This window comes from Pempheris klunzingeri, chromosome 4 (genome assembly GCF_042242105.1).
Source record: "Pempheris klunzingeri isolate RE-2024b chromosome 4, fPemKlu1.hap1, whole genome shotgun sequence".
NCBI classification, from domain to species: Eukaryota; Metazoa; Chordata; class Actinopteri; order Acropomatiformes; family Pempheridae; genus Pempheris; species Pempheris klunzingeri.
In genome coordinates, this window is record NC_092015.1 from 8,274,639 (window position 1) to 8,302,638 (window position 28,000).

The 28,000-nt window shown below is 41.9% G+C and overlaps 2 protein-coding genes across 2 annotated transcripts in view; both read right to left on the bottom strand.

Annotated features, from left to right (window-relative positions):
• The window catches only part of LOC139200340 (diablo IAP-binding mitochondrial protein-like), a 379,202-nt gene that overhangs the window by 341,268 nt on the left and 9,934 nt on the right, over window positions 1–28,000 (bottom strand). The window lies entirely within an intron of this gene.
• nectin3a (nectin cell adhesion molecule 3a) lies at window positions 436–27,914 on the bottom strand. The gene is made up of 6 exons (XM_070829656.1): window positions 27,816–27,914; window positions 12,381–12,728; window positions 7,802–8,101; window positions 5,955–6,072; window positions 4,035–4,186; window positions 436–1,894 (listed from the first exon to the last, which is right to left on the bottom strand). Exons 1-6 carry the CDS (start codon window positions 27,880–27,882, stop codon window positions 1,239–1,241), a joined length of 1,641 nt encoding a protein of 546 aa, XP_070685757.1. The 5' UTR covers window positions 27,883–27,914; the 3' UTR covers window positions 436–1,238.

A 28,000-nucleotide genomic window follows, 5' to 3' on the forward strand; every position in this document is an offset into this window, starting at 1 on the left:
CAACTGGAGGAACTCGGGGTGGCTTCTACTGTGAAGCACCCAAGCAAAGTAATTGTCTCTTCTGGCTTTGTTTTTGGTCAGCGGATAATTCTTAATTTTAACAAGCAAGTAATAAAAGCAGAGGGAGTAGCTCTTATACTATGGAGGACAAGCTGCATGCATCCAACTCCTCAGCGAGGTAACAAACTTTACCGTGCTCAGCCGTTGTGTGAAAAACCACTCACACTGTCTGCAGCACGAAATCAGATCACTGTCAAAACTATAACTGATTTTTTAATAAAACAATCCCAGTTTGGTTGCTCAGTGTTTGCTGCAGCATTCAAAAATATTTACTGTTACTCGATAACCGCAGGAAATCTTAAGGATGACAACTATAGGAACAAAGATATCTGTAAAATAAATAAGCTGACCTGAAGCTGAAAATAAAGAAGCACAGGGAGTGACCTCTTTTACTCTGTTGTCATCTTCACCAACAACATCTCATGAATAATTTACAGATGACATTCAAAGTTTGCAAAAGCCACTGAAAAACGTAACCAGAGTTTTACAAGGGGCAGTGTTTTTGTTTTTGTAATGCACTAGTGTTAGTGAGTTTTTTTCCCTCAGTACAATGCCTGTGTAAGTCTCCCTTTTAATCATGTGACTGACAAACCTTCCCTTTAACTTGATGATACATTTTGTTTTTAAAAATATCATGCAATATAATTTGCTTTAAATACTGGTTGCAGCCATGATAAACATTTCACCTGTATGAAAACGCTGTGAGCAAATAGGAGACCACTTTCAAAATGCCACAGAAGTTGTGAGGTTTTATGGGAGCAGAGCTCAGTCAGTCGGGGATATAAATACTTCACTAACAAGGGTCTGAACACCTGACCTGTGACCTGTTTTAAAGACAGGTGCAAACACAAACAAGCAGAATACAAAACCTCATTCACATCAGTTGAAACTTCACTGTACGCCAAAGCCTCTTAAGCCCACACAGACCATAACACCGGGGCGTTCCAGCTCATTTGTAGCTTCTTGAAAAGCTACAAAAGTGTAATACAATCCGCATACACGTCCTTAAGGTTAAGTGGTTACAATCAAGGCAGAGCAGAATTGTTCAAAGAGCTCATTGTAAACTGAGCTGAGAAATTGTATTCATCCTTTAAGTGAAATGACGCAACCTTTAATGATATTTATATCTGTCACTTGTTAAATTATTCTCAGTCATTTGTCTGTTTTTTTTCCTTCGCTCAAACATACCACTCCCTGCGTGAGATCACAGATCCGTCCATGTGGGACACATAGTCGCTGTCTGTGCCATTGTCATAGCAGTCCTCCGGGAGGTAGGGGGAGCCGTTGTTCACAATGGGGTTGTGCACAGGAGGCCCGCAGGGGTGCATGTTTTGGGTGTTGTAGTGATCTGGGTAGTAATTTCCCTCCTTGAGGCCCCTGTGGGCATCCCCCCTGTCAGCCCAGTCATCCCTATCTTTGCGCTCAGGGGTATAGTCGGGGTAAATGATGTCTCCACCCAGTTTGGGTTTCAGCTCCTGGCTGCCTTTGCTCGTCTTGTCCCCGTAGACCTCCTGCAGCTCGTGCGGCTGCAGCACATCCAGCTGAGACTCCTTCTGCATGTCGGAGGGTCCCAGGTACTGTTTGGTGTAGTAGTCTCCTCTGAAGGTCCTGCGTTGTCGCATGAAGCAGGCCCCGCCAAGGATCAGCAAGAGAATCAGGAATAAAACTCCACCTACAGCCCCGCCCACTATGGTGCCCAGGCTGCTGTCAGGTAAGGAGGCCAGCGTCGGGGAGCTGAAGAGGGCGCTCTGCTGGTCTGCAGCAGTGCCAGTTCCAGAGGTGTCGTGGAGGAGGGATGCAGTGGTGCTGGGGGCGGCTGTGGTGGGTGGAGGATCTGCAGAGTGAACATGTGATGAAGAGATTTAAACAGAGAGGAGGGATGGCAGATGGACTGAGCAGTCATAAAAACAACGGGGAGAAAGACCACACTTTATGTTCTGTAAAGCAACCGTGAAAGGTTTTTAGATTAATTTATAACACAATGCGGTGTCGGAGCAGAGACATGCCTCTCCTGAGACTGAAGAATCTGTTGAAAGCTGTGCTGTAGAGCAAAAAGGAGGGAAATGAGAGGGGCAGAAAAAGGTTAAGTGTTTCATGTCATTGTGTGTGTGTGTGTGTGCTCTGAGAAAGACAGAGAGGGATAGGAGGACAGAGGACATGCACTCATGAGCATCTGAGTGAGCGTGATTGGCGCTCCCCCCTTTCTTTCTAAAGCCTGCTGTGGGGAAGTCATGTGAGAAGATGAAATGCTCTGTGATCGATGTGAGGTTCCTGCATCTGATTTGTCCTTCGGTGGCTGGCGTTTGTGATAGCAGCCAGAGTCGGATGGAGAAAGAGCTTTGTGGAGCTCAAGGTCAGGATAAGTGTCTCCATTTTGACCTCCAGCCTCTGGGGCTAAGAGCAGCCTGATACCACTAGTCGATCTCTGCACAGGCACATCAAAGGCCTGACTACAAAGCAATATGATGCGCACTAACAGAGGTCTGCATCTCTGGGAGGTTTTTAGGTACTAGTTATCTCAACGGGATTCCATGTAGAGCTGTAATGATTTCCACAATTTGTGTAACTGAGTAAGAATCTAATTACCTGCAATTACACACTGCGTGTGAGCCTGTGGGATCTGGTAAAGTAAAGGCATGAGAGAGGAAAGTGGAGATAGATCAAGGTCAGTGAACTGATATACTGGCAATCGTCTCCTTAGTCTGTCATTAATCCCACCCTGCAGCGTGATACGTTAACTTCATGTAGGTTATGAGCATCTGCAACCATGTAGCTGATCATCGCAGAGACGAGCAGCCAAAAACCACAAGGCTGACAGACAACTGGGGATGTGAAACAGCTACACCAAGCAGTCGTGGAGAGGGAGGGAATATAGCTGAGCTCAACCTGGCTATCTCCACAGGGGAGGGGAGTGAGGGGCAGCATGTCCAAGTCTTAATATTTGACAAGAGAAGCAAGATAATTGCTCAGTGTAAGTCTGTCGTGGACAGGATGTCAGCTGTGCTTTCGTTTGGAGCACGACTCCAAACCAGGCCTGGACACAGATGGAGGCTGACAGCCTTTTTTGGGGGTTGTCCAGCTCTGTCCTCTCGACAGTGAGAAACAAAAAGGATTGCGTGTGTGTGTGTGTGTGTGTGTGTGTGTTAGTGGAGTACGCGTCCAAAAGCAGCACTTGCTTTGTTTGGAAAAGGATTAAAAGGAGCAGAGGAGAAATGAAAATAAAACGAGATGCAGAGTTCTCAGGATACACGCCCTGTCTTTACAATAATGAACTCATGGAGGAGTATTTTAGTACCCTCTGAGTTTTCTGACATGGATTTATGTCAATGAATCAACTGGATTAACAAATTCAAATTCAGGGAATCCCCTTTTGATGACCCAGAAAAATCTCCTCTCTGGCTATTAGTTTTAATTTGTTTGTTGAATTAAACAAAAGAATCTGATCACATTTCATACAGAAAAGCTTTGAAAGTACAATATACTGCTGAACACCAGTTTTTATGTAATACGCACATACTTCTGTGTACTGCAAATCTGTGAACACACTTCACTATGTCCTGCTGTGAAACCTGACCTCAAACAAAACAAAGTAAAAGGCTACATGGGTGCATACTTTGCTGAACCAGCGGGGGTAAACACCCTCTTCCTTATCTGGGAAATCTAATGTTGCCAAAACCACAACACTGGAAACGTTTGGTACCGATACTCTTTATCTGCACTCTGTGCTTTTCTGTTGCCAGGAATGTGTGAAAGTGGATCTGGGCAGGGACACTTAGATGGAGGCTTAGCTCTGTTAGAAGTGTTGAACTGAGGGCTGATCGTATTGAGAGGATAATCTTACATCAGAAGGCATGATGGAAGTCAAATGGCACGGATTCCTCTTTTAAACTCAGCTGTTAAAGCTCACATTTAAGTATGAAAAAAAACATCCACTTGCACTTTGAAACTTAGAAAGTGAAAAAGTCTGAACGTACCTTGTACCCAGAGGTTTACGTCTTGACTGCGGAGACCGATGTCGTTTATCACTTCACAGCGGTATACTCCAGAGTCGTTGCGCTCCAACGGGCGAGTGAAAGCAAAGCTATTGTTTGAGATATGAACACCTTCGGGCATCAATCCGTCCAACCTGTGCAACAATAAAACATTACAAAAATCTCACCGTGTACAGTACATCATACACAGACCTGCATACAAAGACTCAAAGTTCATACGCTGTTATGTTTATGTTACTGTATGTTTCATAGACAGTCATTATAATTTTTATATTATACATTTTATTATTTACATTATATTTTATCATCATTATATTATTGCAAAAACCTCTCCACGATTTGCAGTGACGTCGCGTTCTGCTGGTTGTGTTGACTGTATCATTCATAGGCCACATGACTGATAATTTGAGCTGACTGTGATTCCATCAGAAGAGGGGAAAAGCTTTCTGCATGAACACAAGGTTTCAACGTCAGGGCAAAGAAAAAAGAAAGAAGAAAAAAGAAAATAAAGAGCTTGGCTGTCTAGACTTCACTTGTCCTGTCAGCTCAAATGAGACCATATTTCTAGTTTTCAAAGTAAGATGATGACAAAGAGCTGCCAACAGACCAGTGCTGTTCTGATCCACGAACCATTATGAATCTTCTATTTATAGCAGGGAGTCTTCCCGACTGGTGCAGCAGGGCATTCGACAGCTCCAGTGTCCGGGCTCCAAAGTTATCCTGGAGGTAATTTATAGACAGAAGCTTCATCGCTTCGCTACTTAATACAAGATTGTTTAAGCCTAGTTTAGATCTACGCAACTGGACGAAATAGCAGCTGATATAATATTAGTTACTCATTAGCTACTCTTCCTTTTGCCTGCTTGTCACTAAACTATTGATCAACAAAACTAACACACATAAAAATAAACTCATTAGTTATTTAAGAAACAGTTGTGTTGTGCAACATACCAGTGTTCAGTTCAGCCGAGCTTCATTATACTCCAGCTAAGTGTGTGAGAGAGATTTTACTTGAACACATGATGAACTGCTACCTTGTCCCAGCTAAAAGGAACAATCAGTTCCTGGCTTCTAGTGTTTACATTCTACAATGGCTTTTTTTAAATGGTCCACAACATGTTATGTAATTTAACATTAGCTACTGACAACCTGAAGGCAAATACCAAAGGTTTTTTTCCCAAGCTTAGCAGTTGATAAGGACTTTTAAAGGTACCTTTTCAACAAGTGACTGCCCTCTGCGATGAGGGCTGCAAAAGATACAACAGACGCCACATTTACAAGACACTCTGACAGAATACATTGTATGTTTTGACATATTTTGTCCTGAAAGACAGACTTTCAGGGGAAAGACACCGACACCAAGCGGTACCTGAGTCCCTTTAAAGGTCAAATTTTGATGTGTGAAGTTAAAGTACAAGGGACAGTTCTCAATGAATTGTTCAGTTATGTTTCAATTCAATTTCAATTTCAAATAATGATGATTGGATCTTGCCACCCTTTATGACTTTTCACTCTGCCCTCAAGTGTAGCTGTTCGCAGCGGTTATGAGAACTTTTGCCTCCCAGTTTGATCGTGCTGGTTATTTTCTAACAAAACCTGACCTTTAGAAGAGCACAATTAGCTACAGAGGCTTTGGAAAAAAACGACCAAGTGTCTCTGATGAGAAGTTCACTTCAATACAGTGAGGTTTTTCTTCTTAAGCCAGCATTAAAGAAAGTGCATCATAATGCATTCTGTTTGTTTTAATAGAGGAGTATAAATGTATGTTTTTGAATTTTGATTATAGTTATTACAAAGCCCTGTGTTACGAGAGACAGTAAAGCTATGTCCTCAAAACACTGACATCACTGCAATTCATGGATTAGGTGGTCCCAGGGAGCAAATGTTTTCAGGAATACTGACCTGACCCACGAGAACTGACGGGCAGGAGGGTTGGCTTTGGCACCACAGGTGAACTTCACGTTATCTTGACCCACATACCAATTTTTGTCAATTCCTATTATTGATACCATTGGTGCAACTGTAAAACAAAATACACAGAAGGTTATCATTTTAAGAACCTGCATTATTTACAGAGAACATTTTTTCAATATATTTTTTTATTAAGGCTGTTGTTTTATTTTTATTTCAAAGGGTAAAAGACTAGGACTCAATCAGTCATTGTGATCCCAGCATCCTGATGACAAATGAGCTTTTCCAGAAGGAACAAAGCGTGCATTATAAGCACAGTAGCGAACGCTGACAAAAACAAACGCTGTGCAGGACTGTAGCAGGGTACAGCATCTGCTGGAGAGCGAGAGCCAAGAGAACAAACAAATGACCCTGGGTTGGTGGAAAGTTAGAAAATGACAAACTCACTCAGACAGTAGATGTACTGCAGCTAATAATAAACTCTACTGCCTCACCGTGACAAAGAAAAAAAAAACACAAAGGAAGGCAGGAGGATGCCTAAATGAAGCGCAGCACATGCCACTGTAATAAAACATGGCAAACACAGACTTAGATATCCAATTTTTCATTTTGATTTCTCTGGAGGACAAATGAGGAACTCATTACAGCACACGGGAAGATGCCTCTGCTTATCGTGTCCGCTGACCCTTTTCACACAGTTCAAGTTAAAATTGTGCTTCTTTTGCACTTAAAATCCCTTGCCTCTGCATTTGACATGATTTATTGAGTTGGAAAGCTGCTTTCTTCCTGTATTAACCTTGTTTTTTTTCTGCATCTCCATCCGCTGCCCCAAGCAGCGTCCTGCTACTTGTGTTGCTGCTGAGGCCTAATCAATATTTCATAAAATACCTTCATTAGCCTGCACTCACACAGTCCAAACACAGCCTAACCCTTAGTACTCGCCATGGAAGTATGCATCAATGATTATAACATTAAGACGACTCTTAAATAGCCCCTTTATGGGCGGAGAAGGAAAGTTAGTGAGCAGGATGTTCATAAATCAAGTTATCAGCAAGAGTTAGTATTGACAAGATATACTGTACCTGTTAGGGCTGCACAATGAGAGCTATAATAATCATTACTTTACTTTATGTAATGATCATAATTATTCATCTTGGTAATTTTGGGGACAAAATCTTTTCACTCTGTTTTTGACTAACAATAGTGGAAATTCAAAATTCACTTGCTGGATGATGATAACTAAAATCTCACTAAACTGCACAACATTACATAATTATCTGAGTAGCCATTGTGCTGAACTCAGTCCCACAGCACCAGTTCAGCATCATCCAGTGCATTGATTTGGCTTACTGTGGAAAAAAGTGTGCAAAACACATGGACATTTTTCTTGTCCTGTTTGTGAGTCCAAAAAACTAAAACTGTCTCAGCTGCTTCCCAAGGACTAACAGCACTATTAAGTGCTCCTTTCATTTTTTTCATTTCACTACGTTGGGAAAGGTGCAATTTTTTTGAGAGGTTTTCCACTGTACCCGGCGGACAGCCAATTTGGACTTGAAATGTTGGACTTCTCCTGATGCATTACAGAAGAAATTTAGAAAAGGAGGATAAACAGGTCAGTCAATAGGTTTTGGACAACAATTTAGGTCTTTGGCATGGAGGAACAAACCATCAGGCTTTGGCTACAGAGGCAAGGCTTAGTAAAAGTGGTGGTATCAACTCATTGTTGGTTTTGGTGGTTTCATGGAGTTTGTTGATGATGAGAAAAATATAGAATATCACCTCACTAATCCTGTCAGATGTAAACAGGAATTAAGGAGGTCTTATACTTCTGCACTTACACTGAACATTTAGCATGTAGGGTATGCGGAACTCCGTTTGCAGAGCCGGGTGGCGCACCACACAGGTGAGCGTCTTCCCCTGGGCATAGCTCTGCGGTTGCCACATGTAGTGCACATGTGTAGTGCTGGTGCCGTTGGCCTCATCCTGGCTTTGCTTCTCACTTCGCCCATACAGCTCCGTCTCCCAGAAGACCTCAGCGGCGGGACGGCCTCGCTCGGCTATGCAAGTGGCCACCAGTGACTCGTTCCCACCGTCCAGCAGAGCTGTGGGGCCGGCGGACACGAAGACCTTTGGCTCAACTGTGTAAAAAGAGAGCGAAGAGGAGAGATGGAGAGATGGGGGAGGAGGAAATGACACGGTGGAGAAAATATTACGAAATGAATATTGATCTTTTTGTGTCTGTATATGAATAAATAATATCCATCATATACTATATGGACAGAAGGAAGTGGCTTTAGTACACTTAACTGCCAGAGAGAGCAGATTGACGTCTTCCATTTCACATATATGCATTAAAAATGTATGAACCATGTTATTCATATGTAATCATGGCAGTGGAGACTTAGCTGTCTTTCTTGTTGTGTGTCAAACATGAAGTGCTTATGGTCCAACAAAGTTTATCAGTGCCCGAAGTATGTGCATGAATTTTGGGGAAAAACCCGCAGAGTATCAGAACCCACTGTGGTGTGTTTGTATTTGACTGTGTTGTACTGGAGGATGAGGAGCCAAGTTACTGTACACTTCTAAATGCTTTAGAGCTGGGGTAATGTTATACCGCCTTCCTGAGAATAACTGGGGGTTTACATGGAATAAGGATTTCTCAACAGAGAGGCAAAACAGATCCATGCAAGACGGACGTGACAAGACTAACGCAACCCTCTACCTGTTTTGCAAAGCAGTAAAACTGTTTAACTTATGCTGCACTGGCCTAAATACACATATGGGTCCCTGCTTAATAATCACAAACTGTCAGAAATGACACTGGGGAAAAGTTCAGCGAGACAAAAGAGGAAACAGGACAGCCCGAATACAAAAGATGGCCTGCTGGGGGAAAAGACACAATGGAGGGGTAGTGAAGCAAACTGGCAACACAGGTTACACAAGGTTACACTTCTGTGTACCACTGCTAGAATTTCCATCTTAAGTTCATTTCTGCTTCTTTGTCCTGCGGTGCACCGCCTCCTCCATCTCTGTTCCTCTTAAAACAACAGTAACAGCTGTTCCACTTACTGCAATGGTGACAGTTTTAAAAGGCGGCACGTGGGGGCACACACCAACCTAATCCACAAGACAAGGCCATCACCTTTAACATCTGCCACCCCCACACCTCCCCCACGAGCAGGAGGTCCAACAACAAATTCAAATAACTCCTGGCACCCCCCTTTTTTCCAAAAATAACCTGGCGTCTCCTGTACCCAGTGCAGGGGTGGGGACACCGTTCTCAGCCATCCACCTCACATTCTTCACTCACTTCACGCTGCCCCTCCTTACAGGCCTCTGACTATAAACAGTAGCAGCTCTATGTTGGGAGGCGAGCTGGCTGAAGCTTCGGACTAACTAAATCAGAGAGACGTGTTAATTTGGAGTTGCTGTCAGGAAGGGAGGGGAACATTTTGGATGAGTGGAAATGCTATAGGGGAAAGGCTAAAGATTTCCCTTCAGCAAACTGGCTGCATTGGCTCTTTCCCGCCCACATACACATACACTCGCTGAACACTGACGTCAGAGTGGGAACCCCTGGAAAGAGGGGAATTAACAGGATGTTCAATGGTCATGCATCATGTTTGGGCATCTTAACAGAGAGTATGAGATTTAGCATCGACCTATAAATTAGCATTTTTACTATTTAAACGGTCACATTGGCATTATGATCTATAGCAGTTCTAAAATGAACAGCCATAATTTTGTTTTAGATTCTGGATGCTGTGAAGCAAAAAATTGGTGCTTCTGAGACAAGTAGTTGTGTAGTAAAACAACAATTACTCATTGTGGAAATGAAGACACACATTGCAAGTAAGTAACATCAATGAAATTATCTGTTGGTAAGCTGCTGGCTCTTTATCAGCTAACAGGAACATGCAAGCAACAAATAGCTTTATGACACATACTTAACAGAAATTGGGGGGAAATTACTGGAATAGACTGAAAGGAGAAATTCAACATTTCTCACCACAGCACACTATGACACCCTTTTTGATTTTGCGTATTACTGGCCGCATGAATGAACAGACAACTTTAAACCAAAAAGAATGCAGTTCATGGTTTGAGGATAGAGCTCAAATGCTTGGAGCTTATGCAGTTAAAGAATGATCTCCACCACTGCTTATCAATAAAATCTGCCTTCCCAACTTAATGTGCATGCATGTTTTGTTTTTAAATTTCATTAGATCTCACATTCACATGTCAGCACTTTCAAACAAAGGGTCATTCTAATTCATTTGCTTTATGTGTCATATTTTCCTCTTCTGGTTCCTTCCTATTGCTTAATGGTGGGGGCATTTGGCTCACGTGCTGTAGAGCACAGTTCCTGCTGAACTGTTCCTTAAATGCCTTGGCTTCGTCTATGAGAAGTTACAGACAAAGATGAAAAAGAAAGCCAGAATGTGTCGGGCCAAAACAAATATGGTGCGTTGAGGTGTCATGATACTGATTAAATACTGGACAAGATTGGTATCGACTGTGCAACTTTTGAAATGTCCACTGCACCTGTTAATCATTAGGATGTGTGTCGTGACTTAGGTCTATTATTCATGGATTTGAGCCTTTTCATCGCTTTACTTTAGTTCATTTGAAAGGAATGAAAATGAAGTCAAGTGTTTTCTCATAAACCTCAAAGTATAAACACGGATCAAAACTGGGATCTTTGAGTTTAGTAAAAGAAAAAACATGTTTAAACTGCAACAAATACAATACACACCATACACCAGATATTATGTATATCAGAACAATATGTTAATAAGCTCTGGCTCAGCATGAATATATTTACGATACACTGACGTGTTGTGCAGTGACTACACAGTCGCTGGTGTACAGCCACCTTGTCTTTTCTCAAAACAGCCTTTTGAAAAAACAACAAAACTAAGCAAGGCAGAGATGAGGAAGCCACTCTTCAACGCTGACTTTCTTGTAATTGTGAAAAATACCCTATGGGATAAACTAATTCCCACATGGCATGTATCAAAGTGTGAAGAGCATACATTTACTCCATAATTTACCCTAATTACAACTGAATTCTGCAGTAGGCCTAAGCATGCATTTGTGTTTGTGTGAGCAAAAAACGTGGCTGAGAAGCTGTTCAGAGAGAACAGCAAGGTGTAGTTGTACTCTTTGAGGTCCCAGACACTGTGGCTGTCACAGCACCATTTAATGTACCACTCATTAGTCATCATCAGCGCCTCCTTCAGTCTCAGGAGGGAGACGTGAAACTACTGCCTACAGTGCAATCTCCTACCCTCAGCTCAGCCTGAGTGCAATCCAGCTACCCATTTAGGGCTTCAAGCATACGCTGACCACAGAGAAAGTTCATTGTTGATGCTCCTCAGAGAGGTTACATGTCCGTACAGTGTGGAATATGTATGTAAACAATAAACTTCTGTATGTACACAATGAAAAAAAGACAATGCTAATGAGAATATGCATTAAAATGTAAATTAAAATGTGTTTCCTATTCATATGAGTAGTAATAAATGAATAGATCTTGGCATATTGTGTTTTTGATAGAGCATTGTACATTTCTTATTGATTTTTTTGGTCTTAATTATATTCTGTAGCCATGTTTTTTGGGGGGTTATCAAGGAAAGGCAGATAGCCTCACCATACAGAAGTTTGCAGATACCCAAAAGTATCTTTCATTATATATTTTTTACACTGCAGATTGCCAAGTCTGTCATCTGTTTCTCCTCCAGTGCATGTGAGAGCTTACAAATGCCAATTACTCAGTCTGGAGTCTGATTTCATAATTAGTAACAAAGGTTAAAGAGAGCAGAACTGACAACAATACTCATTGCCATGAGGGACATGGCTGCGCATTGTACTTTTAAGACCAGCACTACATGCTAACCTTTTTCATACAGTTTGGTTAAATGCAAATGAATGTCAAGAGAGTGACTCTGTATCGCACCCTGCAATTAAATTGTTGTTGCATGCAGCTTGTTCCATCAAGTTGGGACTTTCTGCACTCTGTTTACACTCTGGCTGCTCCATGAGGAGAGCCTGCATATTCCAAATTTTAATGTGTCCACTTTGTGTGGCCTTATGAAATTAATTTTAACTTGATATAGCAGCTTTTCACAGTGAGTGACACTGGGGTGAGTGGTTTGAGCAGGACCACACTGCAGCAGCTTCTACACAGCTGCAGATTCCTACAGGGATTTAAGTTTACGTGACCTCTGCCCAGGTAGTAATTTAAAAAACTATGTAGCTTCAGGGAGAAGTTCAGATCTCCAGGGCAAACACTTAGTGGTCACCTATGCTTTGCTTAATCACGGCCAACAAATTCCTGCTTTGAAAAGTGAGATTTAAGAACAGCATGAAAAGGCACTCGCAATGAAAACAGGAAATGACAGAGCTCTACTTTACCTAATACATTAACAAAGGTTGAAGCTTGTGTATTGCCCAGAGGAAATGTGGCAACTTTGCAGGTGTAGGATCCAATGTCTGCGAAGCTGGCTCCTTCAATAGAAATGGTAGCATCTCGTACAGAGGGGGAAACAAACGAGATGCGCTTGGCATAATCTTGAGAGATGGAGATTCCCAATTCGGGGTTGAACACTGCCAAGGTAATGGTGCCTGAAGGAAGACGACGTTCCCAGGAGCTCTGTGTGAGACTGAGGTTGGAGCCCACCTCTATTCTGCAGCTCAGTGTGATGTTCTTCCCCAACACTGCATTCACTTTCTCAGGAGCAACCACCTGGTTACAGCTCACACCTGCGGAGAGAAAAGGATGGAGATAAGAGTCAGATAAATAGATTCCTGGAACAGCAACACAGCACTGTTGCAACTTTTAATTAAATGGTAAAATACATTGCTCACGACGCCGTCACTGCATTGGATTCAGAGATTACAGTTTTTGTTCTCTGGTGTCTAGCGGTGGAAGAAAATTGTCTGTGAATTCAAATCTAGATTCAATTTGTCAAACACTACGTTTTTCCTAGTTTACTGTGACAGCTACAACACCACAGGGTGAGACGTGCTATCACCAGACAAGATTAGACCTCAAAGTGCAGGAGCTGCGATGTGTCAATCCAGGGTGCTAATGTGGAGAAACTGCTGCTTTTCTGAAGTACTGATCAGTGTTAACACTGGGAAACAGCACATGAGCATATACCAACATGGTACTGCACATCTACCTGTACTGAGATGCACCTCAGCATCGCTCATGTGTGATTACATTGACATAAACAGTCGTGACTTTTTGCATGTGGTGTTGCCACCCATCCTGATACACAGTTTCCTCATTTCCAGCTCAAATTTTGATCCATATATCAAGGCAGTAGAAAGACTTGGATTAAATTCTTGATTGGTTTTAAACAAGCTGCCGTACATCATTTCATGTATTCATTCCCCTCATGCATCAACATTACTCGTCTTCCCATAGTCTCATTAACGGCCATCATTTGTTTCAGACATGTTTTTTCCTTGGGTTGCAGAAAAAAAGACCAGACTTGATCTGTTACTCTGAGTGCTTTCCTTTGCCTCTTAATAAGCAACACACTTTCACCGCAGGACACTCAGACTGTCCCTCTTGCTAATCACCACAGCACCTTTTAAGCAGGAAAGAAAAAAAAAAAAAAAACTCTGGAAGAAGATCAAACAAAACAAGCAACTTGATGGTTTTATCCCCTCTTTTTATGAGGCCCTTAATTTGACTGAAGCCCACCACAGTTTTTTTTATGAATTACTGTAAACTAGTGCAAAATGTAAACTTGGTTTTGCCATTTGAATGCTGTAATTCCTGAAACAAATCCAAGACAAGATGAGCATGTGACAACAGACACTTGTGTGGTCACAGTAAAAATATTACACTTTGAGAAACCATCACAGAAAAGAGTGACTTTGTGTTCATAATGCATAAACTGTATGGACAGTAATCTGCATGTCACAGTTAAGACATGCTACTGTGCTGCAGCAAAAGAACAACCGACTTGGTGGGAATGAATGCAGTATCTTGGAAAACTTACCGGAAATAAATCCTAAATTACAGGCTATGGCTATAAGGTCTGAATGGAAAACAAAATTCATCCTAGACTCAGTTTTTGTGAGCATAATCACACAAATGAGTCACTGACAGAAACATGTAAGCCCAAGCTTACATGTTTTCAAGTAGATCCAAACTAAAACTTGTGAAAATGTTTGTTTATAGATAAAATGTAAAAAGTTGATTTCATTCACAATATTCAAACAGTATGTCTCAGTTTCACTGACATGGTTGCAGTTGGAGTAATCTATATTTGGGAGCCATAAATTTCTACTTTGTACCTAGTCTCGGATGTGTATGGAGTAAAGCTTATAAAAGTGGTCCACTGGCTGGTATTTTGAGTCTTTGGCATGAATGTGAGTGGTAAGCCACAGCAATGCTATCTTGGTTTGTGAGGAGTAAAGCCAAAGGAGGCTGAGGCTCCCCGTGCTCCATTACGTCCCCTGTAATTTTAGTGATCACACACACACACACACACACACACACACACACACACACACACACACACACACACACACACACACACACACACACACACACACACACACACACACACACACACACACACACACACACACACACACACACACACACACACACACACACACACACAGAGAGAGAGAGAGTTTTCTCTCTTCCAAAATAAGGAATAAGAGTGTGACCATGTGTGTAAGAGTCAGGCATTTTGCTGCTGAGTCCTAAATGTATGTTGCATTGTGTTGTGAAGTTTCATGCTGTGCGATAATACTTGGCTTTCCTGTTTGTTTTTTTCTCTGCTGACCCACATTTCCAAAATATTTCCTTGTGTTTCCTGCCTTACCAATCTGTTAAGACTTTTAACCTATTAACCTAAGGTATTTAACTTATTCGTCAGTCACATGGGAAAGTCACGTTAGATTATTATTCCATTTCTCCAAGATAATTTAGGGATCACGTTACATATTTTCCCACCTATGAATCACGACCACGTCTAAAAAAAGCCCACTCAGCTACACTGCGCTTTGCAGTACATGTGTTACCCTGCGTTTGCACTGCATCTGCTGGAGTCCTCTGGGTGCACTGGTGTGGGGGAGAATCAGGGTCAGAGCTGTATGGTCATTTGAGCTGACACGACAGCTGTTTGTTGTCACCTTACTAGTTTAAGAGTCGCTTTGCACGACAAATATAACAAAATGATACTGCCATGACAAGAACCTGACAGCAAGATAAATATTTGCAATATATATCTACAAGTGCTACAAGAATATAGATGGCAGGCTGATAAAAATCCTCCTGCAGCACCAGTTGTATGTGTAGTAAACTAACATACTTGGCATGTGTGACATTGCTTTGATGCACGCAGACACGTGTCTCAGACCAGGCTTCTCCCTAACATGCTCTACATACTACAGCTACCTGACACGACACCCCAACTGCTACCGTACGTAGTTTGTCTATCTCAGTGTGTCAGCTTTCAGGCCTGTCAAAGCATACAAAGAAACAAGACTCCATCCATGCTATGCTCTGTTTGTTTTACAGTAAGCATTTGGGAGTGAGTAGAAAAGGAGGGAGAGAAAGGGGGGAAGTGCTTAAAGAGGACTCCACCCTTACCATTAGGGGAGGAGAGACAGATGGCCTCTGCATGGGATACCTACAGCCAGGAGGAGAGTGGGGAAACTTGGCACTGCTAGCTGCGACCATGAAGAACACAGCCAGGGCTCGCAAACTAGAGCACCGCGCAATATTATCAAAAATACTGCAGGCAAATGAAATGTAAGCAGTGCGTTAAACAAAGCTGTCATGCTATTTCATCAAAGAAACAGGCATACCGCTGCAGAGCTGAGGCTGGTTATTCATCTTATTCAGTACACAGTTTCAGAATTCTAATAGGATAAACATGAAAACTATATTTTGCTGGCCATCGTTATGCAGCGTCACTGTTTTGATACTTTGCAACACATCTAGTCTCATTAACTCAAACTGTGACACCCTGCACCAGAGAACAGGACGAACCCTGGCCTACGAAACCTAGTTTGACCGAAGAGAAATAATCTGCACTTTTGCCCCTTTTTCTTTGAGAAACCCAAGGAGAGAATGAACTCATGGGAAGGAAATGCTTGCCCTTTGAAGAAATGCTTCATATTTGTTTCTTTCCCTCCTGACATCACTAATTGCGACAAGCTGCTCGAAGGACGCAATGGTAAATCAAAACCTTCCTCTCTGCCTGGCAACCGGCTCAAACATTCCACGTCGGCCACTCGATGAGCCAAAATCTCCACCTACTCAGACCTGACCCAGCTTCAGCCCTGACCTCCGTGGAGGAGGCCGTCTCCTGGCCAGAGATCCCTGCAGTGAAGCCTGCAGTGCATGTCAGAACCGTGTGAGACAAGGCGGATCCAAGGCCAAAAACATTCACAAGCAGCAACAAAATAGACAATGTGTCATGTTCATGTAGACAAACTCCATGCATAGATTATCATGTCAAACAGCACTCATGAGGGACTGATCTGAAGACCTCACAGGAGAAGAATGCAGACATGAGATCTGTGCAGAAGGGAGTGTGGTTTAGGACTGAAGCAAGAGGAAACTCTGAGTGTTCAGTATTCAGAAATACAGAGGAGTGAGGATGAATAAGGAGACAAAGCCAGCAATAAGGCAGTTATTGAGAGAAAGAGACAGACAGAAGGCAAGAGCTTAACAGCAGAGTGAACTGTGTTAGGACATAAAAATGTAACTAGGCTGAGTCAATCATCTCTACAAACTTGGATTACATGACAGACAATGACAGCCTGACAAAGTATTTCAGACCACCAAGTTTGCTGTTGAATCAGGACAAAACTACTGATACAAACACACGTCTGCACAACAAATACAGCATACAGGATGGTTTGAGCATACTCCTTAGTGTCTACATATCATTATGAGTTCACTTCTGCAGCAGTATTTAGGTCATGGGGTTACTGATGATGTAATAATATTTCATTTTGTTTCTTTCCAAAACGAGTTTTTTTGGTACCCTTTATATCTATTGTTCACTAAACGAATAACTGACATTTTGAAATGCTGCATCATTGCTGTCCAATGAAGTCCAACAGGGTAAAAAAACATGCACAGTCAGACAATTAGAGTAAACTGTGCTTGTAAACTACAGTTTAGCCATATTATCTACAACTTTATTCCCTTTTAATCCCTCATTACACAGGAAAACTGTGACCATGTACAACTACAGTAAGCATGCAAGGTCATACGTGAACCAGGGAGTTGGTGAATAAACTGTGAGGTTTACAACAGACAGTTTGGGTCACAGTTTTACTGTTCGCCTGTGCAGTATCTCTCATCCAAGTTTGACTAACCCTTTATGATCATCTGACATCTGGCATTTGTTACCCTGTTGAATTACTTTTTAGGGATGTTGCCGTGTTCCCTGACCTCAGCAGTTACTTTGAGGAATATGAATCGTAACCAATGGAATCAACTGCAAAACCTACCAAAATAAGATCGAAGTAGTAATAAACCTGAATTATTCTGTTAAGAGCAATTAAGTACAAAAATACTCTGCCAACCTCACACAATACAGCACCCTAATGACTCTGAATATGGATTAATATATGACTTTTGTCCACCTCATTTACATCAAGGAGGGTAGGTTAAATAACAGAAACACCTCTGTGTCTACACCACTGAATCTACACTTCTGAAAACTGAACATTATAACCTTCATGGAGGAAGGAGTTACTGCTGCATTGCTGTATTAGACTGCATTAGTTTAGCTAGGTGTGCCTAATAAACTGGCCACTGAGTGTAATCATTAAGCCCACAACAACCCCCTCATGAGTGGTGGTGTGTCTTCCTCAAGCTTGGGTCCTCTACCAGTGGCTTGGGAGTTTGAGGGTTTAAATATAAATAAATGGAAGAAACCTGAGGAAGCAAAACCTTGGGAATCTTATTAATAAATCTTCCACTGGGGCCTGCATTTTCTGGCTGTCATCTGTGCCTTTAAACACTGCAAACTCAAAGAAGTCAATAGGCAGAGTGGAGCCATTTGTTTGGTATTGTTACTCTCTAAAGAGGTGACCAGGGGAAAAAAAGCATCAGACAATGCCTATATGCCTAACACAGGCCCCCAGACCTTTGCTTTATTTCTGTGAGGCCTATAACTTTGTCTCACTCAGTTAGAGACAGGATAGGCTAAGTGGTGAATTGCCTTTTTTATAGCGTGTCTTTATCGTAAGAAATATTTGTGCAGTGTGAAGAAAACATTAGTCCCAACACCAGCTCTAATCTACCCCCTTCCTTCCTAGCATTGTATCCTGTGAGGGTGTGAGGCTTTTTCAGTGGACTAATTCATGGTGGAGACAAACAGAGGCTGACAGGCCTTTAAAAAGGGGCAGGCGGGCCTCTTTTCACATGTCACTGTCCTCTTGAAAACCTTTTTCTCATTGCTCCCCCATAGCAATGTGGACTTATGTGCCCTTCTCGTCCAGGTCACATTTGATTAAAGATCCATGCTTAAAAGAAAGAGATCAATATGGTGACATACAAAGTGTCGCGATAGGTTACAACCTATTAGAGTCAACTACAGCTATGCAGTAGGACTTGTGAAGGACAATGTCTGCCACTGTGTATCAAAGCAACACAAACACTCCTACAGCATCCTGCCTTAGTGTGTGGGATTTGTTATTGTTTGTTGTGGGGGTTTGAGGCATTTCAGTATGTGCACACAGTGCCATGGACCCACAAGTAGGCAGGAGTGTTATTTTCCCATGGAGGTAGAAACTGTATTATAAAACAATTTCTGAACAGAAAGGACAATCAGAAAAGTAACAGACTGACACAGAAGGCAAGGAAAGGCATTTCTCAGTCTGCTGTGTTAATTTTGGAGGTTTTGTTTTTAAGGAGAGAGGCTACAATGGGATTCTCTTTTTACAATTAGAGCTTATGTGTAGATCATCCATAGCATGCTGATGCTAATAGAGACCGCACTGCATTCACCATCCCTCCACAGTAGTGTTGAAGTTTGCACTGAAGTAGAAATGTTATTCATGTCAGGGTTTGCCAACTCATTAAGAGCATCCCTACAGCTTGTCCTTTTACAAATAGCTGAGTGTTCTCAAAAAACGTTCATCTTGTCTCAGAAGTTGACAGCCACGAATGAATGTTTAGACATCTATTTCATAAAACAATTAGCAGGACATCACGCAAAGACAACTGATGCGTCTATAATTTCAGAACAAGTGGCTTTTCATGGTTGGCCTAGTATCTGTTTAATTGATTTGAGTAAATTATTCACAGCGTTCACTGAAACCTACCATCAAGCCAAGCAAAGACAGCAGAGACAGGCTACCAAGTGATAATTGGAGTTCCAACCCTCCACATTAACGTCTGATGATAATAGGTAACGTTTATGGTGGACTCATATAATCAAAACTGGCATTTTCTCGACTCTGACTGCATCCGTGGGCTCCCATTCCTCATGTGAAGACACATATACACAATATCCTTTTCCTCATTGCAGTCTCCTTAACAATGCACAAGTGTAAACCCAGCCATGAACCATACAGACAGCTTGAGACACGTGCTGTTTTCACCACACTTACATTTCACTGTGCTTTGAAAAATACTGTAATTTCCTGATAAATAATGTTAAAAATCCAAGCTCAATTTTCATTCATTAGGACAGAAATAGATCAGGCCCTTGTTGAGTGGTGGTGGTGGTGGTGGGTGGTGCTGTGCAAAGAAGAGAGAATGGGCTGTGTACTAATCACAGACTCCACTGCCCTTGAGTGGGTCTAAATGGGCTACTGTACTTTCATTAGGCTGATCTAACATAATGGAAACATAGTTTCCCACATGCCAAAGAGACCCAGGAGGGAATTCGACTGTTTTTCTTTAAAATGATTCCCATGATTGTCCAGTTTTAGATTTTTTTTTGTGTGACGCTTGTTCCTGCCAACAATCAGCAGCAACATGCATTGTTTTTCTCTTCAAGGTTTCTACATGATGTTTGAGACTGCCACATGGAGGCTATACACAATGAGCTGGTATTACCTGGGAATGTGCATGCATAGATTTGTATAGTAATATGTTTATGTGTAACATAGATGGAGCTATGAATACTGGTGGGTGATGAATAACACACTGCTATTTTAATACATAATTAAACTGTTTTATCCTGCAAGATACATGAAAAACTAAAAGCAAACAATCTTCAGTTAAAAAATTGCTACCTGAACATATTTACAGCCCTTTTTATTGGTAGAAGGAAAATGGTCAGGGCTCGTTTTAAGTGCTAGACCTGCCCAGCAAGCATCTCATCTTATTTATGTCCTCTGATGGGGCCTGGAAGTCATTTGCTATGTTTAATATGTAATTTTCTCCAGTCTTTTGTGGAATAGCAGCAGTGAAAAGAGGCAACAGTGAATCATTATTTGTCATTTCATCTATAATTCAAATAATTCAATTAATATCTGCAGTAAGCTGTTTACTTCCTAGGGTTTTTCCATTTTTCATTTCAGTGTCCCAAACAAACCAAGATTGGATGCAACTCATTCCTCTAATATAGTCTCTAGAAATGAACAAACAGAAAAATACTTCGACAGAGGAAGTTGCTTTGGACTTGAGCAATCAGCATCACTGCACATGTCAGCAATCACCAGCTCACAACAGGGGAGGAAGTAAAGCAGTCCAACAAAAACCTGCCTCTGTACTGTGTGCATCCAGTGGTCAATAAAAACAGTAAGTAGTTTGGTCAGTGTGGCATTTCAGCAGCACTACCCTGGTCAGAGGGAGTTCATTTTCCCGGCACACCCACTTTTCCCGGCACATATTCTCACCCTGTTTCTGCAACAGATTAGAGCGATACTCTTGATACACACTTACCACCCACTTTGAACAGTGGGAACAAGGAGATTTCGGTGCCTACGTCACTTGGGACAAAATGTAAAAAAAAAAAAAAAAGAGCTACAGTGATCTCACAGAGAGACAAAAATATAGCATGCCAATGCAAAACATTTAGTCAACTGCTCTCTCTATGATGGCATTATATTCAAGGTTCATTTAGCTTTTCCAGTACAATTCAAGCACTTTTCAGGGATTTTCTAGGCACCTAAACCAAAAATGTACAGATTCTCTAAGCCTTTATCATCACATTGTGTAAATATAAAATTTGCATTAGTCCTTTATACCCACAACAAGCAATGTATATTGTCAGTTTATTTTGCCAGCTGTTCACATTAACTTTGATTGCATGTTTGGATCATGACTTTTTAATACTTGCCAGGGTTTACATGAGTGATTGTGTAGTTGAAAAGACCAAATTATAGTGAAAATCACTGTTCAAGGAGTACATTTGGATTTATGCCTTTTCCAAATGTTAAAACCATGTCAGCAAAACTCAAGCATTTTCCAAACCTTCGAAACTTTGTGTGAAGCCTGTATGTTGCCCTACTTCCTGTCCAACTATGTCTAGGCTTCAATTTCAGGGGGTATAGTGACAACACCCCTCTTTGCAATGTGCTACACACCCCCCTCTTGGAAAATCCATACACATTCAATTTGCGAAAAGACAAAAAAAAATGTCAGTAAGACAACATCCAAGTGTGTTTTCTCTGGGATTCAGGTTACACGTCTGCTCTGACATAGTGTTACCATAATATGAAGCTGTAAAATATTTTTAGCACATAAAGGCAGTAGCACCCCGTTTACTGTTGGTCCAACAGCTCTGGGTTGTAGAGTAAGTAAACATGTGATGCCCTCCTCCTTAAACTGCAATGAAATCTGTGGAAAATGTGATTTCTAACATTGTTTTCAAGCCCTAAATAGAACTGGCCACTAGTTTTGTTATGATCCTTTTCGCAATCCAAGTAGAGGCAAAAAATAGCAACCACATTGAACTATCATGTTTGTCAGCAGTGAGCACTAATCTATGACTCTTCTCCTGTGTGACAGAGCAGCTAAGCTATTGAAGAAATACAACACATGTTCCACCTTCCTTCATCAATTTTAAACGGTAACATAGACTGCAGTCTATTTTGTTTTCCTTGCTACAGCTTTAATCAAAGAGGGGGCCTGTATTCAGCCTTGCAGTCTATCTGAAAAAGAAGACAGCATCAGCAACTTAAAACTGAAGCGTGAAACTTAAGTATACAGGGGTAAGGTGGACATGTGGGGTGTAGCAAGGATGGCAGGGGAATACAGAATAATTTGGCTGACAACCAGCAGGGGATATAGTTGTGCAAAATCCTATTCAAGCCATTACCGCAATATATCTGCATCAAGGACTAGGGCTGCTCAGCAAGCCAAATCAGGAAACTCTGAGGTAAGGGAGAGCTCTTTCTTTCCCTCAGTTTTCAGTGTCTGATGTTATCGCACACACAGTGAGGGCAGTGGGTGGGTGCTGAAACATAGAAAAGTTGGACTAAAGTTCTGATAAAATGGTAAAATCTCCAGTGTGATAAAATGGCGTCATATCCGATTAGTTTTGTCACAGGCGGTCTGCTTCAAATGATGTGAGTGATCCTGACTGAAAAGCAGGAATGTTAAAACTGTTCCCTTCAGTTCTACAAGAAACTGTTTTGGTCTGTCACTCATGCACACGTCCATTATTGTAAATAATGCATGCAGTGAATTTTTCCTGCTCACTGATGGTTTTGGACCTGTGGTGCTGGGATAGTAAGTCCAATAATGTTCTGTGTTTTCACTGCTAAATTCAGCTGTATGTCACAGATTATCAATGTTTGCTGATAATACAAAACAGATAGATCGAATGCCAGATTAACTTTGCAGGAGAAGGTCAGAGGAAGCCAGAATAGTGGTTGAGCGACTTTGCTGAAATTTTCCAGATATATTGAGCCAAATGTCTGTTTTTATTCTTAACTCATATCACAGGTTTGGACACGAGATAAACAGTGCTAGAGACCTCAGACTGAGCATGTTAGTGTGTGTGATACAGAGGGATCGAAGCTGCAGGTGTGCTGAAAACATAGTCGGAAAAACAAGAGATTCCTTCTATTAGCTGCAGAATACTCACCTTTCCTCGTGCACAAGCAAATAAGATAACACAACTGGCTAGAATCAGCACTTCCCAGTATTTGACTGGTGGGTGTTAATAATCTCCCACTTGGGTGGTAGGGGGTGTGTCAGTGCATATAGCCGACTGTGTGCTCATCCCAAACATCAGAGCCACCTGACAGCTGAATGAGTGAAACAAACAAGACAGAGTGGTGAAAAGCAGCCACACCTGTTTCCCATAACCCCGGCCACTCCTCTCCTTGGGGGATTCAACTGCTGACTGTGCATATCCAGCATGTATACCTCTTTAATATGAACCGTCAAGCCACAGAGTATCTGAGTGACCCGACCCTCAGTCACATACTGTGATCTGTTCTTTCAGGGAAAAACCCTGACTTCTGAAAACAGCAGGGAAAAAAACGGTTTAAAAGGTTTCCCTCTGTTCATTCACAGTAGGTAATTAACCGTGGAAATATCTGGAAGCCATTTTTACTGTGCAGTTTCCTATGACTCAGTGATTCAAAGAGTCAAGTCCTGTCAATCCAAGATTTGTTCAATAGACAAGACATGCTAGCTAACGCACAGTGGAAAAAAACATTCCTAATATTAGCATTTGCTATGTATTTTTTGCACGTTTCCCCTTTTCCTCCCAATTTTGAATGGCTAATTACCCATCCATACTGGTAACTCCCAATGTTGGCCCGGAGAGGAAGTAGACACAAAACTATAAATGCCAACATAAGCCCCAAGATTAGATCGCAAAACCAGACTGTTGGGTTAAAGGTTGAGGCTGGCGTGATTCTATATTTGTGTCATTATCATTAAATCCCACGAAAAGACCAAATTCGACAATGAGTTGGTCTGTTTCTCAATGTCATGGCACTCTGCCCCAAGCCCAGTCACTCCTACAGAAGATATAAATCGTTAAAAGCTTTAAAAGATATTTCCTAAAAGCCTTGTGCATTGTTGTTTTTAGCATAGGTTACTCAAACAGCAGTAAATGTGCGCTGCGTTTGTTGGTGAGCTGGCTAGTATTTATGGCTCCAGCATTGTGTACGTGGGATTGACTCAGAATAACCTTCAATGGCCGCAGTCATTGTAATGTAGGTACATGTCACTCCACCACATCATGCTTGGCCTACACTGACAGTACCTATTAGTAGAGATAATTAATTGCTGGTTTTGTCTTTTCATGTGATTTGTTGACAATAAGAAATATACTGAATATCAATAAAGAGAAGATGTGTTAAGTGAGTAACTATAATTGAAATGAATGGGACATGGTGCCATCTTCAGAGCCCCTATTATAACATATAATATAAAGTATCTTTAATTAGGGTAATTCAGGTTAGCGCAGGCAGACCTAAATTAACTTGTGAAAGCAGTGGGGTGAGTGTAATTAAGCCGGGGATAAGCTAAAACTGGGGGTTAAAGCTCTGAATTTACTAATGGACCACCAGGGAGCAGCTTCCCATACAAAGCCTTTGACAGTCAGTCACATCTGTCGGGGATGAGGAAGCAAAGGGTGGAGTCAACAGAGGCTGGTGACCACAGCCTGCTCCCTGAACCCCACACACTGCCTCCATGTGCCACAATAAAGCAGCCAACTCATCTGCTGATGGCCCTCCTTCAAAAAGAAAACACTGCATGCATTTAATGTGATTAGGAGTTTTCAGTCTGCTGCTTCACGACTGAGATTTAAGACTGAATGAGAGGATCAGATGAATGCTACAGCTGCGACCCACAGATGTGCATCAACATGATCAAACTCAATTTAAAGACCTTTCTTGCATATAATTCCAATACCAAATAACTAGTGTGGATAATTAATGCCAGGCGTCAGCAAAAGGTTGGCATCTGCAGACATATTCAGTCAGTGGATAAAAAGTGGGCCTACTCTATTAAGTCATGCTTAAACTTAACCAATCATCGTTTGGAGAGGACTGACTGGAAAAATTAAAAATGAATCAAGTAAAATCCAATGTCACAAAAGCTTTCTTGTTGTAATTTCACAGAAAAGCCAGCAAGGATGGCACGAAACTGTGTCTCTACATCTATGAACACAAATTTAATGTTCATACTGACAATGGCATTACTTTTTCTAAAAGGGCTGCATCTAACGAATTATGTCCATTACAATCACCTAGAGCCCAAGGTGAGGTCATCAAATGTCTTGGTTTGTCCAAAAAATAGTCCAGAACCCAAAATTATTCCATTTATTGTATTGCAAAAACCGAGAAAATCTGCAAATTTTCACATTTGAGAACCTGAAAAAATATCAAATTTGTGGAATATTTGCTTGACAAAATGACTTCAAAAGATTGGTTGATTATCACACTAGTTACAAGTTAGTTTTCTGTCCATTGACTGATCAGTTAATTGACAAGTCGTTGTAGCTCTATTATCCACTAACCTCCTCAAAACAAAAAGGTCCCAGAAGACTTTTTGACCTGATCGGCCCTATGACGTGGTGACAGGAGCTGTAAGCTGTAGCTATTTTCAAGGACAAACCTACTTTCTTGGTAGGTCAATTAATAACCACTGAAGAACATTAAGCTCTATATGGACCAAATCTGCTCAGTAAGTGCACTGCTTTTTCAAATCTATTTCTGTATTGAGTCTGTAATTTAGGTGGCTCCATTACTACATTATTTATTTAGATTATGAATCATGTGGCCCCAAGAGAACAGACCTCAAAACTACGGTCTTCAATTATAGACCTCACAGCCTGTAGCCACGCCTTGAATAAATCCCCTCCTCACAACTCCCGTCTACACCACAGGGAACCTGAAGATGACACAGTGAAGGAAACTGGCATCAACACTGTTCTTGTCACCAAGCCCCCCTGCACACTTGTGCTCTGCTAAACACACAACAGTGTGGCTCGGCCACATGGGCTCCAACCATATGTTAGTGAGAGTCAAAAACCAGCACGTCTTTCTCTTCGAAACACAACACCAAAACTAACCTTTCACTGGCTATGTTAATAATCAGCTAATGTGGCTGCCAAGGTGACTAGTTGGACTGAAAAGCCTGCACACACACACAACGCCACACAGCACGTTTGGAGGCTAATCAGCTTAGTTTGCAACAGCTCATTGTTTATCAGTTCCCTGTGTTGATTTATGAACCAATGTTTTGTGGGTGCAGACAGAAAAAGTATGGTATGAAGACGACTCTGGAAAAGTATGTGTTGCAAGTGTGTGTGTGTGTGTGTGTGTGTGCCGGAGATGACGATGACAGCTGAAGAGACACTACAAACTAGACCTTGACAGAAGAATCTGCCAGGCCAACAGATCAGCCAGTGTTATCTTATCGCAGATATATCGGTATTGGTATTTCGGTAAAACATGAGTATTTCCCCATGTATCACAACTGAATACCTTAAACTGTCACATATCGATATGAGGAACTTAATTGGCAACCTTTTAATAATGAAATAATTGCTTTGAGTCTTTTTCTAAAGTAAAAAAAATTTAAAAATCTAAATAATTCTCTGGTTCCAGCTTAAACGTGAATATTTGTTGTTTTCCTTAATCTTCAATGATTGTGAACTGAATATCTTCATGTCTTTTAAGCCTGTTGGTCAGACCAAACAAGACATTTGGAGGCATCTCTTTGGGCTCTGGACATTTACCAGCATTTTCTGATGTTTTATACATTAGGAGATTATTGATTAATTGGGAAAATAATCAGAGGTTTAATCAACAAAAATGATAATTAGTTACAGCCATCACACACAAATACAGTTAGCAATGCAGGGACGGTTTTATGGTCCCTTTAAGGACCTGCTAGTGGCATATCAGAGCTTTTACGACCCTCACATTAAACAAAAAACAAATGGTGCATTCCTGGGCAGTATTTACTTTAGCATCCATCTGAGTTTGTCTCTTCTTTTGTCCTAGGAGGCCTGTCATGTAGTGTAATCCCAGCTCAGGACCGGGATACAGCAGAGCTCCCCAGCTGCACTCCTCGGGACAGTATAATGACTGGAAGGTGCTCTGGCTGGCATGCAGCCCAACTGCAGGTCAATACTTCCAGAGACTCTGCGACTGCAGTGCCTCCCCTGAAATATGTCTTCATTTCCCCTGCCACCCCTCAGAGGTCTGCGCTGCCTCTCTTCTCCTCTGTACCAAAAAAACCTTCATCCCCCATCTGAATCCAAATACTTGGAAAACACAAAGGGGCTCCTCTTTGCTCACCATTAAGTGACACCCGGTACACTCCATTACATACCAATTCGTTTCTATTTCTGCACACCACGACTCGCCGCTGCTGCTCCTCAATGAGTTTCTATCAGAGTGGGAGAGAAAGCAGCCGGCATTTCCCTTCAGTAATGTGAGCTAAGTCGTGATGGGAAGTAACGCTAGCTGGGAAATGTGCGCAGAAATACCCCCAAAAATCTGTGCTGCGCTTTAAGTTATCTCCCGTCCCGAGTGGAGCCACTTTGACTGCAAATCTAATTGAGTCAGCTAGTGTGTAATTGGTAGTTTCTCTTTGTGGTTTAAGTTAGCAAAAACTGTAGTTGGTGCCGTTAATGAAGTTGTATTCAGACAAGGTTTAGCTAACTGACGCCAGCGGCTAGCGTTAACGTTACTTTCCCACCGCCGTAATGTCAGGATAACTACCCACCGTTAGCTTAAACAAAGCTAGCTGGCTTTGAACGGAGCACAGCCCCACTTCAACACAACGAGGAGCAGCCGGTTTGTGGCGTTTTGAATCGGTCACTTCGCGGCAGAGACTCCGCAGCAACTTCTCTCAGTGGCCCTAAAAAGTAACGTCAGTCCGGGCAGAAAAATGAAATAAAGACAGAAGCAGCGTTAACTCACAGGTGAGTCCGAACACGATGAGAAGTGATGGTAAAAGTGGCAGAGTGAGCGATGATGTCTCCTCCATGGCTCCCGTGTGTGTGACCCGCTACTCCTCGCTCCTCGCTCCTCTCTGGCTGCCTCGCGCTCGTGGGGAGCTGCTCTCCATAGCGACCGATCCGCGTGGGCTGTACCACAGAAACACA

Bases quoted from the DNA above. Each gene is read 5' to 3' on its own strand.
- nectin3a (XM_070829656.1), bottom strand. From the start codon at position 27,882: ATGGAGGAGACATCATCGCTCACTCTGCCACTTTTACCATCACTTCTC. The intron at 4,187-5,954 runs GTCAGTATTCCT...ATTGTTGCACAG, and splicing joins CGTCAGTTCTCGTGGGTCAG to GTTGGACGGATTGATGCCCG. The intron at 1,895-4,034 runs GTACGTTCAGAC...TTCACTCTGCAG, and splicing joins CGTAAACCTCTGGGTACAAG to ATCCTCCACCCACCACAGCC.